This window comes from Lipotes vexillifer, unplaced genomic scaffold (genome assembly GCF_000442215.2).
Source record: "Lipotes vexillifer unplaced genomic scaffold, Lipotes_vexillifer_v1.1 scaffold470, whole genome shotgun sequence".
NCBI classification, from domain to species: domain Eukaryota; kingdom Metazoa; phylum Chordata; class Mammalia; order Artiodactyla; family Lipotidae; genus Lipotes; species Lipotes vexillifer.
Window position 1 is genome coordinate 81,632 of NW_006799533.1, and position 16,959 is coordinate 98,590.

Below are 16,959 nucleotides of genomic sequence, written 5' to 3' on the forward strand. Positions count from 1 at the left end.
TCAGCAGGTTCATCCCAGGGAGGGCGGCAGTGGCCGATGCCGATGGATGATTTACTGCCTTGACCGGGGAAGCAGCAGGAACAGGAGTTGCCGCAGGTGTCGAAGGGTTAGAGCCACGAGGAGAAAAGAGCTGACTTGCTGGGGCAGAAAACGCTGTGGTGGGAGAAAGAGAGGCAAGATTTTACCATCAGGCTGAAATGTCAACTTTTAACTCAAAAGAAATGAATGAAAATTTTTGTAATATTTAACAAATGTCAGAGAAAATCAATGACAGGTATACTAGGCTATCGCGATGTCTACATTGCTGGATTCCATCACCCCAATTTCCACCAGGGAGCCTGTTAGATCCAGCTGAGTTCTAGACCGCTCCAAACAGCCTCTTCCAGTTCACAGTGAGGAAGCCTTGACAAGTGAGCAAATAAACTTTCCTTTCATAGTTTCCCATTTTTTCTTTAAAAAATTCAAAGATTTAATTGTGATTAGCATTGGTGTACTTTTAATTCTCTCAAACCACTTGTCTAGAGTAATAATACAAGTCATTTCCCCTCTTAAGAGCTTTCAGGACACCATTTCATCACTTTTAGAGGCATACAAGGCCATCTAGGATTCAGGCCATCTCTCCAGTATGCTTGGTTGCCACTCTGTGAGTTGAACTTAATATTCCAGATGATCAGTCTATCCAGTTTTTCCCCCAAGCATTCTCTCATATTGACTCCTCTACATATCTTAACCTCTAACTTTACTTGGCTGGTCCTAGGAGCTCCTTTAGCAGCAAAGGCCTTGACTAATCCATCTTTAGAGTCTTCACGCCTAGCCCAGTGCATGGCATCTGTGTGTTTAATAAGTGTTTGCTGCACTAGATATATCATGATTACCTCAACTACAGTCCTCAAACCCACCCAAAGACTTACTCTCAAGACTTCTAGAGTTTGCTACAATACTTTCATTCTGATAAACTCTACAAATCATACAAGCATTTTGGGGATGATCTGGGTTTCCTCCCTGAATCAGTTTAATGAAAGCATTGGCCTCTGATGATCTTGCTGGTGCCAAATGGAATGCTGTACTGCTATACTCACATCGGAGTCTGTTCAGCTGTAAACAGAGAATATTCCTTTTGCAGGGCTAATCAACTGAAAGACATTTTCATGGACTAAGACTTAAATTTTTAAATCTATGCAAAATAAAGACTCTGGACATAAGGACGCTCACATGGTCAATGAAGCAGTGCACTGTGTTAATCGTGGGTGGAGAAGGGACCACAGGAAAAGAACAGAGGAAACCGGCCTCTACATAATTCATTTGTACTAAGTGACGGCCAAAGGGTGCCGCCTTGGGCTCAACAAATTTTACAGCTGTTTTAGAAAATAAATATGATAGGAGAATTGACAAATAGTAATATATAAATATATAAACGTCAAACTCAAAAGATCTGCAGTTCATACCACAGTCATGTTGTAAGCAGTTAATTTAGTATCAAGAAAGATAGCTATCAATTTAAATTTAGAGTATATATGAAAATGGACTTGTATCTTTGTTTGTATTCAATTTGTTTTACAAGAATTAGAAGCACAAGGAATATATGCCCAGTTTTGTGTGTGTAAATAATGTATCAAAAAATTATTTAGGTTAACATTGGTTGGGAAACATTCGGTTGGGAAACATTTGAGAATTCACTGTCTTATTTAACTTCATGCTGAGGACCATGTAGTTAATGACAGATGGCAAGGTAAAACCAAGCTGTCCCACAGTGTTCTTTATAGCGGCCTCTGTTGGAGATCTTTTCATATAATAACACAAAAGCAATGTACTATTAATCACAGTGCCTGCATTTACAATGGAACACAACAAAAATGAATTCCTGAAAACCATACCAGGAGAAATATCACTTTCCTGTCATCTAATTTGGTTGTTAACCATAAAACACTATGTGTTAGGTCCTGTGCTAAGTACTTTACACCTGTCATTTCATTTGTCCTCACATAACCCCCGCCCCCCGAGATAGGCACTAACACCCGCATTTTATAGATGGGCAGTCTCAGCCTTGATGTGATTAAGCAACCTGTTAAAAGATCACGCAGCTATTAAGTGGTGTTCAAAGGATATGAAGTTTCAGTTATGCAAGATGAATAAGTTCGAGAGATCAGCTATACAACACTGTGCCTACAGTTAACAATACTGTATTATGTACATAACAATTTAAGAGGGTAGATCTCATTAAGTGAGACCTTATCACAGTAATAATGATGATGATGATGATGATAAAAAGGTCATGCAGCTATGAAGTGGTAGAACCAAGATTTGAACCCAGGTCTATGAGACCCTCACACTTAAGCATTATACTAGTTTGTATTTATTTTTGTTTCTTAATATGGTTCAGAAAGGAAAAAAGAAATCTTAATCATGCTAACGTAACAGCAAAGGAAAACAAAGTGTGCTATTCCTAACAAAGGAATAACTTATGACACTTAATCTGCTGCTTCTCCTCAGAAACAAATCTTTTTTTTTTTTTTCTCCCCCCGGTACGCGGGCCTCTCATTGTTGTGGCCTCTCCTGTTGCGGGGCACAGGCTCCAGACGCGCAGGCTCAGCAGCCATGGCTCACGGGCCCAGCCGCTCCGCGGCATGTGGGCTCTTCCCAGACCGGGACACAAACCCACGTCCCCTGCATCGGCAGGCGGACTCTCAACCACTGCGCCACCAGGGAAGCCCAGAAACAAATCTTTTAATGAAGCTGAGCATAAAGGCTGAAGTTTCCTTAATCTCTTTTTCATAGAAGATACATAAGCTGCTCAAGGTTACAAAGCTGGGTGGTGCCAGAGCCAGGATCAAAAACTGTATGTCCTGACATCTCAGTGTCCTTGCCACCCTGCTATGCTACCTCCTTAGAATCTACCAGCTAAAAAGCACTGTTTCGGGGCTTCCCTGGTGGCGCAGTGGTTGAGAGTCTGCCTGCCGACGCAGGGGACACGGGTTCGTGCCCCGGTCTGGGAGGATCCCACGTGCCGTGGAGCGGCTGGGCCCGTGAGCCATGGCCGCTGGGCCTGCGCGTCTGGAGCCTGTGCTCCGCGATGGGAGAGGCCACAGCAGTGAGAGGCCCGCGTACCGCAAAAAAACAAAACAAAACAAAACAAAAAAGCACTGTTTCGGCACATTCTTAGGGAATGGAATTCTCCCACCGAGACTCCTAACCATGCACCACAACGATTAGATTCATGTGCTACTTTGCTACACAAGAACTGGTCCAGGTTTTGTCTCACAGCAGAAAGCACCTCTTTCCTGACCACACATATCTTCTACTAGGGGGAGAATAAACTGATACAGTGCTGCTGCCACCTGCAGGCACCAGGGGCCACGTCTCACCTTCCTCTTCCAATTCCACTTTCTGCTCTGGTGCCCTGTCTTCTTTTCTTAAATTCTTTCTTCTTTTCTTATATTAAATTACACTACCCCAAATACTTATTGAAATAATCAAGTCTAAAAGGTATATCTGACATAACATTTGTCAAAAAGGGTTTTTATCAAAAAGAAATTAAATATTTTAAAAAATGAGGCTTCAAATATCACATAATATAAAGTGAATGCAGATATAATGCCACCTAGCACTTTGATTGTTTGAAAGTTTTACAAACAGGATACAAAGGCATATGGTTATTTTTAAATCCAGTTAGTATGTGCATTTCATGTTGTATGTATAAAATGTACTGCTATTAAGCCACTTTCAGCAAGTATCAATTAGTTAAATTTTTTAACCAGGAACTTTCCCTAAAGCATAAAGATTACAAATACACTCAACTCAAACTGATCTCAGTGAATAACAGAGCAGGCAGCCAGGACAGATATCAGTTATCTCTGGATCAAATTTGGTACTTACCTGGATTCTGTGTAGGTTTTGACTGATTGGAAAGGTCTTCATTCTCTATGTGAAAATAAATAAATAAATAAAAGTTGATTTCAAGCTTTAAACAAATTATTCACCATCATAATAACCAGAGACTGGGGTCAAAAAAAGAAAAATCCAGGATATGTATGTATACCGTGTTAGGAAAACAACATATGCCTACAGAAAAAGAAAGAAAATAAACAAAAATCATAGTAACTACATGAAGATTGCTAGGATGATGAGCAACTGATTCCCACCATTTCTCCTTAACTTAGCAGGCTTTAAGCAAACACTGTTACTTTATAGATATATTTAAGAAAACTTTGGGGAAAGATGATGGCCTGAGTGTGCCATCTAGGAGAAAGTGCAGCAAGAGGGCAGTGAGGAACCACTGTCACTGGCTAGGCCGACAGTCACTGCTGGGCACCAGTGCCTACAACAGGGAGAAGGCCTGCAAGTGGAAGGTGGATGCTGAGGGCAGAATCTACTGCCGTCCGAGGAGCCCGAATCACGAGCCATGTGGATCACAAAGCAAACTGAAGGAAAGTGGCTCTGCCTACCTGCTGTACTCAGTTCTGGAAAAGACCCTACGCTAGAAGGTGTCAGGGAGAACTAACCCTAGTTGAGGCTGGCTTGAATCCTGTGAGACCGAAAACCTAAAGCACACTCCTCCCCACCCCCGTGGGAAAGGACTTGTCTAACCAAACAGGTCAAAGATGCCAATGGAAAAAAATGACCTCGCATGGCTTGACAATAACTGCCTAAGAAACCAACAGTGTGACAGGCATAAGGTGCAAAAGGAACCCCCAAGCCCTGACATGGTGAGCAAAAATGATCACAGCTTGTTTAAGGGACTTAGTATAAATAAACGACTGAACAGATGGTGTCTATCAATGGAGAGTCCATGAAAGAAAGAAAAAGAACTTTAAAATCCTGTAATGCAGATTAAGAACATATATACACAAAATACTGCAAGCAGAGAAGATGAAGACTTTAGATATAAAAATCTAACTCCAAATTAATAAATGCAAAGAATGATGAAGATTAGAAATAACATTGCTGAAAGCTAAATTACTTAGTTGAAAATAAACAAAAATTCCATTTAAAATTGCAAAAATACAAAAAAAAGGGTATCATAAATGAATAGCTGAGAGACTTAAAATAAATGCAGTGCAAAAGAAGAGTATTAGGAGAAAAAAAAGAGCAGATGAAAAAGCATTAATTAAAGAAATATACGAACAAAATTTTCCTAAGCTTTAAAGACTTGAGTTTTCATATCCACAGGGCTTAAAGAGTTCCAGGAAAGATCAACGATAAGATCCACACCTAGATATCCTGGCAAAATATCTGAACTCCAAGATTAAAGACATTTATGAACTCTGAAGATAAGGAATATTTTCTTTGTAAGCTTATAGAAAGAGACTACAGTTCTAATAAGAAAAGAAAACGGGAATTGAGTTTCTCATCTACAACCCTACACATGCACCCTTTTTGAAAAAGCTACTTAGAGAAATTTTCTACTAGATGAAAATCAGAATGAGTATATGAGGACAGGGCATCACAGAAGAAACAGTTAAGAAGCCATGAGTTCAGAGGCACAGAAAGAAAAATGTATAGTAGTCCATCAGAATACACAAATTGATGAAAAAGGAGAGGGAGTAAGAAAGTCAATGGTGGAACGTAGGACAGCTGTTTTTAATTTCTGTACACTGACAACCATTAAGAATATGAAGGCAGTCACTAGTGATATTAAAGACAGAAATTCTAAGCTTGGGTAGGGTCAAGGAAACAAAAGTTGTTAAAAAATTAAAAAGCAATTTAATCCAAGTAAACAAAAATAAAGAAAATTAAAAACTAGGATAAAAAAATAATAATGAGTACAAAAATAAAATGGAAGGACTAAGAACAAATATGCAATTTTTATGATTATCAGAAATTTCTATTAAGTCTCTTCCCCACTGGTTTAAAAACTCAGATTCCAGCTATATATAATTTACAAAACAACTAAACAAACAAAGCCAAATGAACAAAACCCTAAAAAAAAGAAATGTGAAAATATACAGGCAAAACACTTTTGAAAAATGAAAACGAAAAGGAGGACCCAATAAGGGTCAATACCCAATAAAGCCAGAGGGAAAAAAGTTATAGTAAAGTGTAAGTCAGCTGACATTTTATATCCAGAAAATTCAAGAGACTTTCAAGAAAAAAAAAAACTATAATAGGGAATCAGTAGTAAGTACCTAGAAATGAAATATCCATTTATAACTGTAACAAAAACAAACAAAACAAACCCTCTGAAATCCCGAGACACAAACCTAAGGCAAAGAACCTGTATGAAGGAAACAAAATCTTCTTGAAAGAAGCAGAAATTAACACAACATTGTAAATCAACTATAACTCAATTAAAAAGCAAAAACAAAAAAAACTTCTTACAAGGCCTGGGGGAAAAACACTACCATTTGACAGGATTTAAAGACATACATATGATTGAATGGTAAAACTTAATATCGTAAAAATGTCAAGTATCCCCAGATTACTATGTAACTATAAATTCAACTCTTTTTTTTTTTTTTTTTTTTTGCGGTACGCGGGCCTCTCACTGTTGTGGCCTCTCCCGTTGTGGAGCACAGGCTCAGCGGCCATGGCTCAGGAGCCCAGCCGCTCTGCGGCATGTGGGATCTTCCCGGACTGGGGCACGAACCCACGTCCCCTGCATCGGCAGGCGGACTCCCAACCACTGCGCCACCAGGGAAGCCCTCAACTCTTTTTAACTGCATAAAATGACCTTAAAGTTCAGATGGAAGAATCAATTTCCAAAAATGGATAAAAAAGTATGAAAATATAGTGAGAGAAAGCTAGCCTTATAAGATGTTAGAATATACTATAAATCTGCTAATCAAATCAATATGGTATCATCACAACATAAAGTCACTAGATTGGAACAGAATAAAGAACCCAAATAGGGCTTCCCTGGTGGTGCAGCGGTTGAGAGTCCGCCTGCTGATGCAGGGGACACGGGTTCGTGTCCCGGTCCGGGAGGATCCCACATGCCACGAAGCAGCTGGGCCCGTGAGTCATGGCCGCTGAGTTTGCGCATCCGGAGCCTGTGCTCCGCAACGGGAGAGGCCACAGCAGTGAGAGGCCCGTGTACCGCAAGAAAAAAAAAAAAACAACCCAGAACAGAGCCATGTGTGTAAATGAAAACTTAAGATAAATGTATTATTTCAAATCACCAGGGAAAACAGATTAGTTAATAAAGACTGCTGGCATGAATGGACTGACTACCATCTGCAAAAAAAATTAAGATGAACCTCTATTTCACCCCTATGTGAAAATAAATTCCAGAGGGAGTAGGAATCTTACAAGGCCTAAATTACCTGGACTACCTAGGGTTAAGAATTTCTAAACTAAGGTAACTTGGTTCCAGCTTTTCTTTCACAGCCTCTATCTGTCTATGCAAAAATGTAAAACTCTAAGGGCAAGTGGTACCATAAACAAGGGCAAGAAATAAAATAACAAATTTTGGAAAAAATGTTTTGCAACTTTAGTCAGAGTACTCAGCTGCAAACAACGGAGCCACTCTGGCTAGAAAAAAAGAATTTATTAAACACTAGAAAGTAACTTTGAGTCTCTGGGAAGGGCAGAATTAAATTAAGACAGAACTTACTTTAAGTTCTATCCCTACCCTACACATATACAGAAATAAATGGCAAGTAAACGAAAAGCTCTACATTTAAAAAGAGTCACTACAATAGTAATTAGAGAATGTAGATGTCACAGTGTTGAAATGGGAAAGGGTTTCCCTAAACAAGACATAAAATTCAGGAGAGTCAAATAAGCAATAACTGATTGAAATAAAAATTAAACTTTTGTGAAAGACAGACAAAAGGAGAAAGCAGCTAAATCAGCCTTATCAGATTGGCAAGAGTAAAAAAGAAAAAAAAAAAAGCCCCAAACTGATAATATCCCATTTTGAAAGGGGGTGAAGAAACCCTATGCTCACATACCTTCACTGGTAGGTATAAACAGGTGCAGTCTTTTTGGAAAACAATTTGACAAGATAGAGAAAAATATTTACACTTCATATCCCGTATTCCCAATGGGCCCAAAGAAAAAGGCTGAACTGGAATATGCTGGGGAGGTTCAGCCCTTCTGAGCACCTTCTTACAAGCCTTTCCTCCCCAGAGCAGACAAAATGTGCCCAAATGGCGACACACATTAAGTCGGTGATGCTTTTCCACAGCCTGTCAGTTTCCTGCTCATGAAGAATGGTTCATGAGCAGGAAACTGACAGGCTTTTCCACAGCCTGTCAGTTTCCTGCTCATGAACCTGCTCGTGTTCACACATGTGGGCCAAGGCTGCTCTAGTGGAACCTGTATGTCGCACTCAGATCCATCATCATGCTCCGGGGCTATGCTCCCTGTTAGGACACCACCGCATCCCACAACTGCCCCCTCCAAGTGTACCATGTACAAGTTATTGACTTTTAATACCCCGTAACAACATGATTTTACCTGCTGCTACTGGATTAGGAGTATATGGAGGTGGCGGGGGCACACCTGGAGCTATGACATTGGCTAATGGTACCAGACCTGCATTGTTATAAGCACCTAAAATAAAAAGATAATAGAAAAAAATATATAAAATTTAGCATCATTCTGAGTTCAAACTGTATTGACGCAGCTATCTAATTTATTTCTAGAACTGTCATATAGTACAGTTGCATTTTACACAGAGGTTTGGGTCTATGGTTGAGTGAAAAGTGAGATCAAATGAGACAACCAGAGACTTCTATTTCCCACTGCAGGCTCACTCCAGACATAACTCACTGAAGGGCATGGTGGGCAGAACCGGCCAGATTTAAATTATCTGCCTTTTCTGTCAAGCACACACACTCGGCCTTTTTAAGTTAAATGCATTAATGATGCCTCTGAATACCAACTATCAAAAAGGGATTCAAGATGATTTACCCACAAGCAAAAACCCATAAAAATAATTAATGATGAGAAGTAATATACAATTAATTTATCAAAAGGAAAATATCCTAAATAAACTCTGTCTTCTCCATTGTTGCAGACCAAGACACACGGCAAAATAAAGCTCATGACAGCATATTTCATAAGTGCTCCAGATTTCCAAAGTACATATATCAACATTTACTTTCAACTTAATAAAGAGCAAAAAGAAAAGTAAAATCTGAAAGAGCGCCTTACTTGGTGCAATAGTTGCATGTGGCCGGCATGGAGGTATCGGATAAGGAACGGGTTTATGTGGATTGTATGTTGAAGGAGGCTAAATGAGGGGGAAAGTACAGCAGTTAGGAGAAAATCAAGTAAGCCGTCTCCTGGCAAAACAAACTACAACTTGTCTTTCAAAACATTTAGGCCTAAGAGGCCAAAAATGCCCCAGCATATCAAATGCCACTGCACTAATACATGGTACAAATGAGGAAAATGGCTTTAATAAATGTGGTTCCTATTAAATTCCAAAGATAGATCCTGCCAAAGACTGCTGTGGAGGTGTTTATTTTTTAATTTCAGTTGTAAATCATCTCCAGCGAAGGGCCAAACCTTATCCTAAACAGCAGATTCTTTTCTGACCCAGTCTATATTAATCCAAGAATTCCTATCTCCTCCTATGGAACAGCTACTCAAGGACTTCCAACATCCTCCTGAGAATTCATCTTATCATTCTTACCCTCTTTTCTCCTTTTGGAAGAAAAAAGCACTATTTCCTTTAGCATCTGGCGTTCTGACAACTCTAGTAGAACGTAGACTGGAATTATGAATTCAGTAACTTAGTCTTTTTTGCCTTTTGAAATCCACAAATCTTTCATTTTAGAGTTGATAGAACTTATGTAAGTAACAAGGAACATTCAAAGGGTTGATCTCCAGAGAACCGGAGGTATCCAAAGATAGGCCACATGCTGTACTTTTAACTACAGAGAGAGAGAGAGAGAGAAAGACAGAGACAGAGAGAAAGGATGCTAGAGCACGCACACCCACTCGAGGCGGCTGGCACTCACGCTCCTGCAGCAGAGGGGATCCACTGGTGGTTAGGGACCCAGACTCTCTCTAGTGCTCGTAACGGCAGCCCTGGATGATGTACTAGTCCTGCACGAGGGCTATGATCTGTGACTACCTTGCTATAAACAACTGCCACTGGAGTTCTTGTCACGTGGGCAGGCGGGACTGCAGAGTGGCTGTGTGGAGGCCTCCAGTACGTCAACTCCAACAATCCTTCAACCCACGGGCTTCTCTTCTCCTGTTCAGTTCATATTCCAATCAATCATTCTACTCACTCCCTTGAAAATACTCTCCACCTCCTAGCTCCATTCTTACTTCACTAACACTCATGCTAATTCAGCCACCAAACCACAACCTTCGTTAAAGTGAACTCTCCGCACTCCACATCTCCAAGCAAACAGCTGAATGTGGCTGCAGCAAAAAGTAAAAACAGTTCATCTGGTCTACCTTTAAAATAAGATATTAAACCTCAATAGGGCCCTTAACACTGTTAACCAAGTATACTATATTGCCCTAGGCCATTCCCTTTCCTAGAGTTTCTAGTATACTTTAAGCTTCACAACACAAAAATGAAACTTATGCCTTGAATAGACAGAAAACTAAATGTAAGAGTTAAGACTTGTTCCATCATTTATTTTCTAAACATACTGGTTTGGACGGTCCGAGAATCCGTGCAGCTATTCCTTTGCCTTCGTTGGTACACTCTTCACCATCTTTCTTCAAAGGGGTTCCCTATTAAAAAAAAAAGAAAAAGGAAAGATAATTGAGACTTAAAAAACCCCAAACAAACCCAAAAGCAAAAACAGAACAAAACAAGACATCCACTGTGTTACACAGAAAAGGATGTGACTTGGTAGGAGATTAAGGACTTGGATTGCAAACCCAATCCTGCCGTGGCTGCTTGATGCTGACAAAGTCCTCGACCCTCCTCTGCCACAGAACCCTCATAACATGTACAGAGGTAGAAGGAAACACACAATACACATGGAGATGACAGAAGAGGATAAAGTATGTTCTAATTTTGGGGGGCTTTCCTGGTGGTGCAGTGGTTAAGAATCTGCCTGCCAGTGCACGGGACACGGGTTGGAGCCCTGGTCTGGGAAGATCCCACATACTGCGGAGCAACTAAGCCCATGAGCCACAACTACTGAGCTCGCATGCCACAACTACTGAAGCCCGCGCGCCTAGAGCCTGTGCTCTGCAGCAAAGAGAAGCCACCACAATGAGACGCCTGTGCACCGCAACGAAGGGTAGCCCGCGCTCGCCGCAACTAGAGAAAGCCCGCGTGCAGCAATGAAGACCCAACACAGCCAAAAATAAAAATAATTTTATTAAAAAGAAAAAAAAGTACGTTCTAATTTTTTCTCTGCGCAACAGGAACAGCCAGAGACAGACCTCCAGTGTTACAGTGTGTAACGCTCAAAGAATCAAAAAGAGTTCTTGTATTATAGTTGAAAATAAGTAATAAAAAATGGTGTTTTCTATAAGCAGTAAGTGTGATAGCTTATAGTGACCTCATTCAAGTCTGCTGTAATTAACAGATCAAAATAAGTTGACACCCTATTACAACGTGTCCCCCCGACAGCATGTGTTCTAAATGGTACATACTAGTATGGAAGCCAGCTTCCAAGGTGGCCCCCAGTGACCCTCAGCTCCTACTGCCCTTGTGCAGCCCTCCAGTCCTTTTATACAGGACTGACCTGTATAAAAAATACGATATTCCAGAAATGATGGCCGTTGACTCCCAAGTCTGAGTGATAAGAGAAAACACAGCTCCCGCTGGCCTTCTCTGGGACTATCTTCTCTGGTGGAAGTCGGCTGCCATGTCAGGAAGTTCTCAAGCAGCACTAAGGAAAAGTCCTTATGGCAAGGAACAAAGACCCCCTGCCAACAACAACACTAATTTGCCAGGCATGTGAGTGAGCCACCTTGGAAGCTAGGCTTGTGTTTCAATCAAGCCGTCAGATGACTACAGCCTCATGAGAAACCCTGAGCCAGAACCAAGCTAAGCCTTTCCTAGATTCCTGATACACAGAAACTGCATGAGATACTAAATGTTTACTGTTTCAATCCACTAAGTTTTAAGGTTATTTGTCACACTGCAGTAAAAATATACCATTCTATGAAAAAATTATTTCACAAAGATTCTGAGGAACACTGGGTGATACAAAAACAAGTGTATTTCTTACGGGACTTCTCAGAGCCTTTATTATGCAACATGATTCTCCAGGAAGGAGACGCTGCATTCAGAGTTTCCCAAACACACTTAACTGTGAAACTGTCTGCAGAATACCGAGAATTTGAGAAATACTCCTTTACTCCATGTAAATCAGTGCTTCTAAAATACTTGGAAAAGTAAAACCAAATCATCCTCTTTTCCATTTGGCCTGTTCTTCTCTACATTTTACATAAATGGTTTAATACCGCTTATGTATGAACTTTCATTCAGTAGTGAATCTATGAATTACGCTGCTGACATAGCAAAATCCCTTTCCTTTGTAGACACATCATCAACTGGCATTTTCTTTAAATACCATTAACTACGCTCAATTTCACATGAAGAAGTTTCATATATAGCCACAGAAGTATATACTTACTGGGAAAATTCCATTTATGCGACTAGGTTTTCCTTTGGGATATGGATTTCCTGGGATTGTTCCACAAGAAGATATCATAGCATGAGGAGCTTTGCAGCCCGCCTTGAAAGCCTGTAAAATAACAAAGAAGAGGGTGGTTAAAAAAAAAAAAATCCAATAAACTCACAAATTAAGTATTCTGGATGTTGGGAAGCCCTGCTAAATAACATGAATTAAGGAACAGCATCACATTCAATCTGTTCATACATCAATCAGCACTTCCACTGGTGAACATGACCAAACTTAATAAGTAAAATCACTTCACTTAATGGAATTATTTAAATGGTAATAATGTTTTTAATGTCACAGATAATAGACTCCTATACAAAGATACCTTCACAATGGACTTTGTAAATTGTGTGCAAAGAAGTCCATTTACTATTTGATATGTCTCATTTCTCCAACGACCAAGAAATAACACTGTCCAACTCAATAAACACCAAGCTCACATTACAGGTAAGGCAAAGCGAGCACAGCCATGAAAGAGACACGGTCTCCACTCTGAAGAAGTTTACATAACTTAGTGGATAAAACACAAACAACAACATGGGACATTGGGTGTCCAAAGAGCCCTACTGTTGAAAAAGTAAGAGTTCTCTGGGTACCAGTGTTCAACATAACGTTACATAATTATGACATATACTGAAGGATGAGATCTTGGTCTAGCTTATTTATTATTGTGTCCCCAGCTTCTGAAATGGTGCCTAACACATACTGAATTAGTGCTCAATAAATATTTATTAAAGGAACGAAAAGCACTGTAATAGGTGACATATATTCTAATGGATCTATACTGTATAAGAATATCAAGTTAAATATATATGTGCTGTATTTTATAGGTATATATGACATTATTAGCTATATAATCCAGCCCTGTACTAAACATGCCAACCCTAAAAATCATCTCAGTTTTGGGCTATTATAAATAGTACCAGGGTGAGTGCCCTTATATATGAATGTGTATGTTTCTATTTATTTCCTTAGTATAAATTCCTAGAAATAGAATTTTGGGGTCAAAAGGTATGAACGCTTTAAAGGCTCTGCAAGTTTGCCTTTCAGAAAAGTTGTACTAATTTACATTGATTAAAGGACGTATTCCACAGAAGACTCTGGCCCAGATTATTTCTGAGATGGGAAAGTCACATGATCAGAATGCTTCATAAGGAAGAAAACTACAGTAGTAAATGCTTAATGCCTTAAAGAATTGAGTCAAAAACCTCGATGACGTTATTAAAGTAAAGAAACGTGGGCTCAGATCTTGCTTCTGCTACAATAACTTATGACTAAGGCAAGTTCTGCACTCTCCTGCGCTTGGTGCAGGGCGTGAGGGTTAAATACGGTTGAGCTGCAGCTCCTAGGGGAGCAGTCCACGCCTTCCTCAGGCAGGTTCCTAATCACGAATTCAGTTTCCAGCCGTCACAATCCTAAGGAATAACCACCTTAAACGACGAATCAAGTTTTCTAGGTTGGGACAAGTACTACTTCCCCCACTCTTACAGAGTTTAAATGAAAAAACTGCCATCTTGCTTTATTACTCATCTTTTATGAATGTGATGAAAATAAGCCCGATGACAAAGCAAATTTAAACAGTCAAGTTCCTAAATACATAAAATGAAAGACAAAAGCTTGGAGCCATGGCAGAGCTACCAAGGGACTGAGAATAAACACCCCATGAGGCTCACGCTGAGGGCTGGCTTCTCACTCTCAAGCCGTCTCTTCATTCACCAGTGTCCCCCCCCGCCCCCCCCCCAGCCCCCATCCGCCGTGTGCTCGTGAGGACTGAGCCATTTCCGTGTCCTTCCTGGCTTTGCCCTACAGGGACTGCACCAACCTCACACCAGTTCTTTACTAAAACCTGGATGGAAGCTTGGCCTCTGAGCAGGATAAATATTTACATCCCAGCCCCAGACTGCTGGGGTGTCATTCTTAACCCATCACATAACAGCAGTCAGGTTATTCAACAAAGTTAACATAAGAATAAGACTGTACTGTTTTCTTCATCAGCATTCAGAAAAACCAACATACCATTTATATAGCAATCTTGAGGAAATTACCTGTTCAAGCACTCTCTTGCACCGTTTCTTCTCAGACATATTTATCCTGAACAGATCTTCAATGGGACGAGAATTCTGTGCATCAACAATGTTTCTACCAAGCAAATACAATTTTGCTTTTCATTTAAGAAGCTGGACACACATATTTAACACACAGATATATCTGAGTAAGCTTTTCCCCATGACATAATGAGGAAAGTATGATTATTTAGTTTCAATTGGTGAATGTAAATAACACGTTTATATGACGATGGTAAATATAATAACTGAACTGACATTTATCTGGCTACCTGAAAGTAACAAAGCAATACTTCAAATAAAAATCACTATTTTGAGATTCTTGCAAATATAACCTCTCAATGAGTGTCAGGAGAGCTACTGGCAATAGAACAAACCCATGTGCTAAATGCCTAAAAATCACGGTTGATCTAAAAATGAAGTTTAACCTTATGCTTCATTTTAATTTTGTGCTTTTTGTGGTCATTTACAAATATATAAGGGACTTAAAAATGCATATGCTGTAAATAAACAGCAACTTCTAGACTCTTACATTATAGGAGAGTAGGTTCCTTTTCTCTTACATTCATCACAATCTTTTCTCAAATGTCGTGCTGGGTGCTTTCACACATCTTACAGTATGTAAAGTTCACATCCCTACTAAGTAGATGAGATCCTTATTTTCACAACTGAGGAAAATAAGATCCAGAAAGAGTAAGTATATATTAAGTCAAAAAAATACATGTTGTCAGAACGTGGAAGAACCCATCTAACTATAAGTCCTCTGGCTTTATCACCAAGCCTTTCACGTTATTCAGAGTGGGAATGCAAAGCAAGTCACCAAAATGCAGACAAACTGAAATAATTAAACTCGATAAGCCCCACTATTTTATAAGTTATAACCATGTGTAATAAGCACGCTAGATACTTAGATATAAGAATTCAGCTCTATGCTTGCATAGCTTTATTAGAGTTCCATTTACTAACATAATTCTGATACATTAACATACACTAATGAGTTAAAAAGCATTTAAGAAGTCTTCCAAATTTTTTTCCAATGAAGTAAAAAGAAAGAAATACTTACGAAGCTAACAGTTCAAGAGCAACTAGTTTGTCTTTACTGAAGGTGAAACAGTTGAGTATATTGACCACTTCTGCTGGGTGAACAGCCACCATTTTCTATTAATATAAAAAAATAATGAGAAATTTTTTCAACATGAGAAATTTTCATGCAAGAAACTGCCTTTTGGGGGGAGTGTAATTAAATGTTCTTAATATAAATATTTGAGATATAAATAGATAAATAGAGATATTTGAGATGAAAACTGCTTAATCAAAAGTAAGTCCTAACTGTGTGAATTAAAATTAGGCTTTTCAATGTAACTACTTTAATTGAAGAGCTAAGTTCTCCTATGTGCTCCTTCTTATCCACATTTCTCAATATGTTCATCTATGGAAAAAAAATTTACATGTTCTACTTTCCTCAGAAAGGCTATATAAAAAGGGATATTTACAAATATGGGAGACACGCTGCTTGAGAAGTTAGGAAAAAAATTATATTCCTCAGTTAGAGTGCTAGGTACACCACAGTCAGAACTTCCTAGTGAAGTCCATGGCACTGAATAGTGTTATTAAAGAAAGGTACTCCAATCACATTAGAGCAAAGATGGGTTAAACAGGTTTCTTTACTGAACTTTCTTAAGAGCCTTGTTAACGTGCACTGTGACAATCCAAGATTGTGTGGACTGTTACATAATTTATTTGCCTAGGATACCTATATCTTTGAAAAGCAGGTCAATTTATAAATGTATGTTAACAGTGCAGGAAATTCAAAAGCGAAGTCAGAATAAGGAGACCAGTTAGAATTAACTGATCAACAAAAGTGGTTTTCAAACACTTTAACTCCTGTACCACCAAAAGAACTGGTAAAACCATATACCCCATTGCGTGTTTTTAAACTGACATCTAAAAATTTTACCGGAAGCTTTACGTACCTGCAAAAGATAGATTTCCTTATATGTAAGTTTATTACATATTTCTGAAAACCTTGGAACTACTGATCTAGTTCATTTACTTTATGTAAATGTCCATAACAGAACCTGTCAGTCAGTCTTCAGTAGGAAAACAGTCATATCAGACTTACTCTGTCTATAAGTGCACTATGGTGTGCCTGTGCAGCCTTCTCACCTCTGATTTTTAATTCTAAGGTAGGTGGATAGGCAAGCCGGCCTAAGAGCTTTGTCATGAGTTTGCTGTCCTGATAAAATAAGGCAAGGTCCCCATCAGTATTTCTTACGGAAGCTCTGTTTTGCTCTCCCTCTCAGGATAGTGCATTGTCTCTTTGTTCCTTCCCCCCCCCCCCC

General features: G+C 39.4%; 1 protein-coding gene across 1 annotated transcript in view; it reads right to left on the bottom strand.

Annotated features, from left to right (window-relative positions):
• Positions 1–16,959, bottom strand: part of PROSER1 (proline and serine rich 1) — a 29,664-nt gene that overhangs the window by 7,090 nt on the left and 5,615 nt on the right. Inside the window, exons 4-11 of the mRNA XM_007471665.1 lie at positions 15,681–15,775; positions 14,600–14,693; positions 12,507–12,617; positions 10,558–10,641; positions 9,097–9,175; positions 8,398–8,493; positions 3,874–3,918; positions 6–153 (exon numbers count right to left, since the gene is read on the bottom strand). Coding sequence (XP_007471727.1) covers positions 6–153; positions 3,874–3,918; positions 8,398–8,493; positions 9,097–9,175; positions 10,558–10,641; positions 12,507–12,617; positions 14,600–14,693; positions 15,681–15,775 — 752 coding nt within the window. The remainder of the gene's footprint in view (positions 1–5; positions 154–3,873; positions 3,919–8,397; positions 8,494–9,096; positions 9,176–10,557; positions 10,642–12,506; positions 12,618–14,599; positions 14,694–15,680; positions 15,776–16,959) is intronic.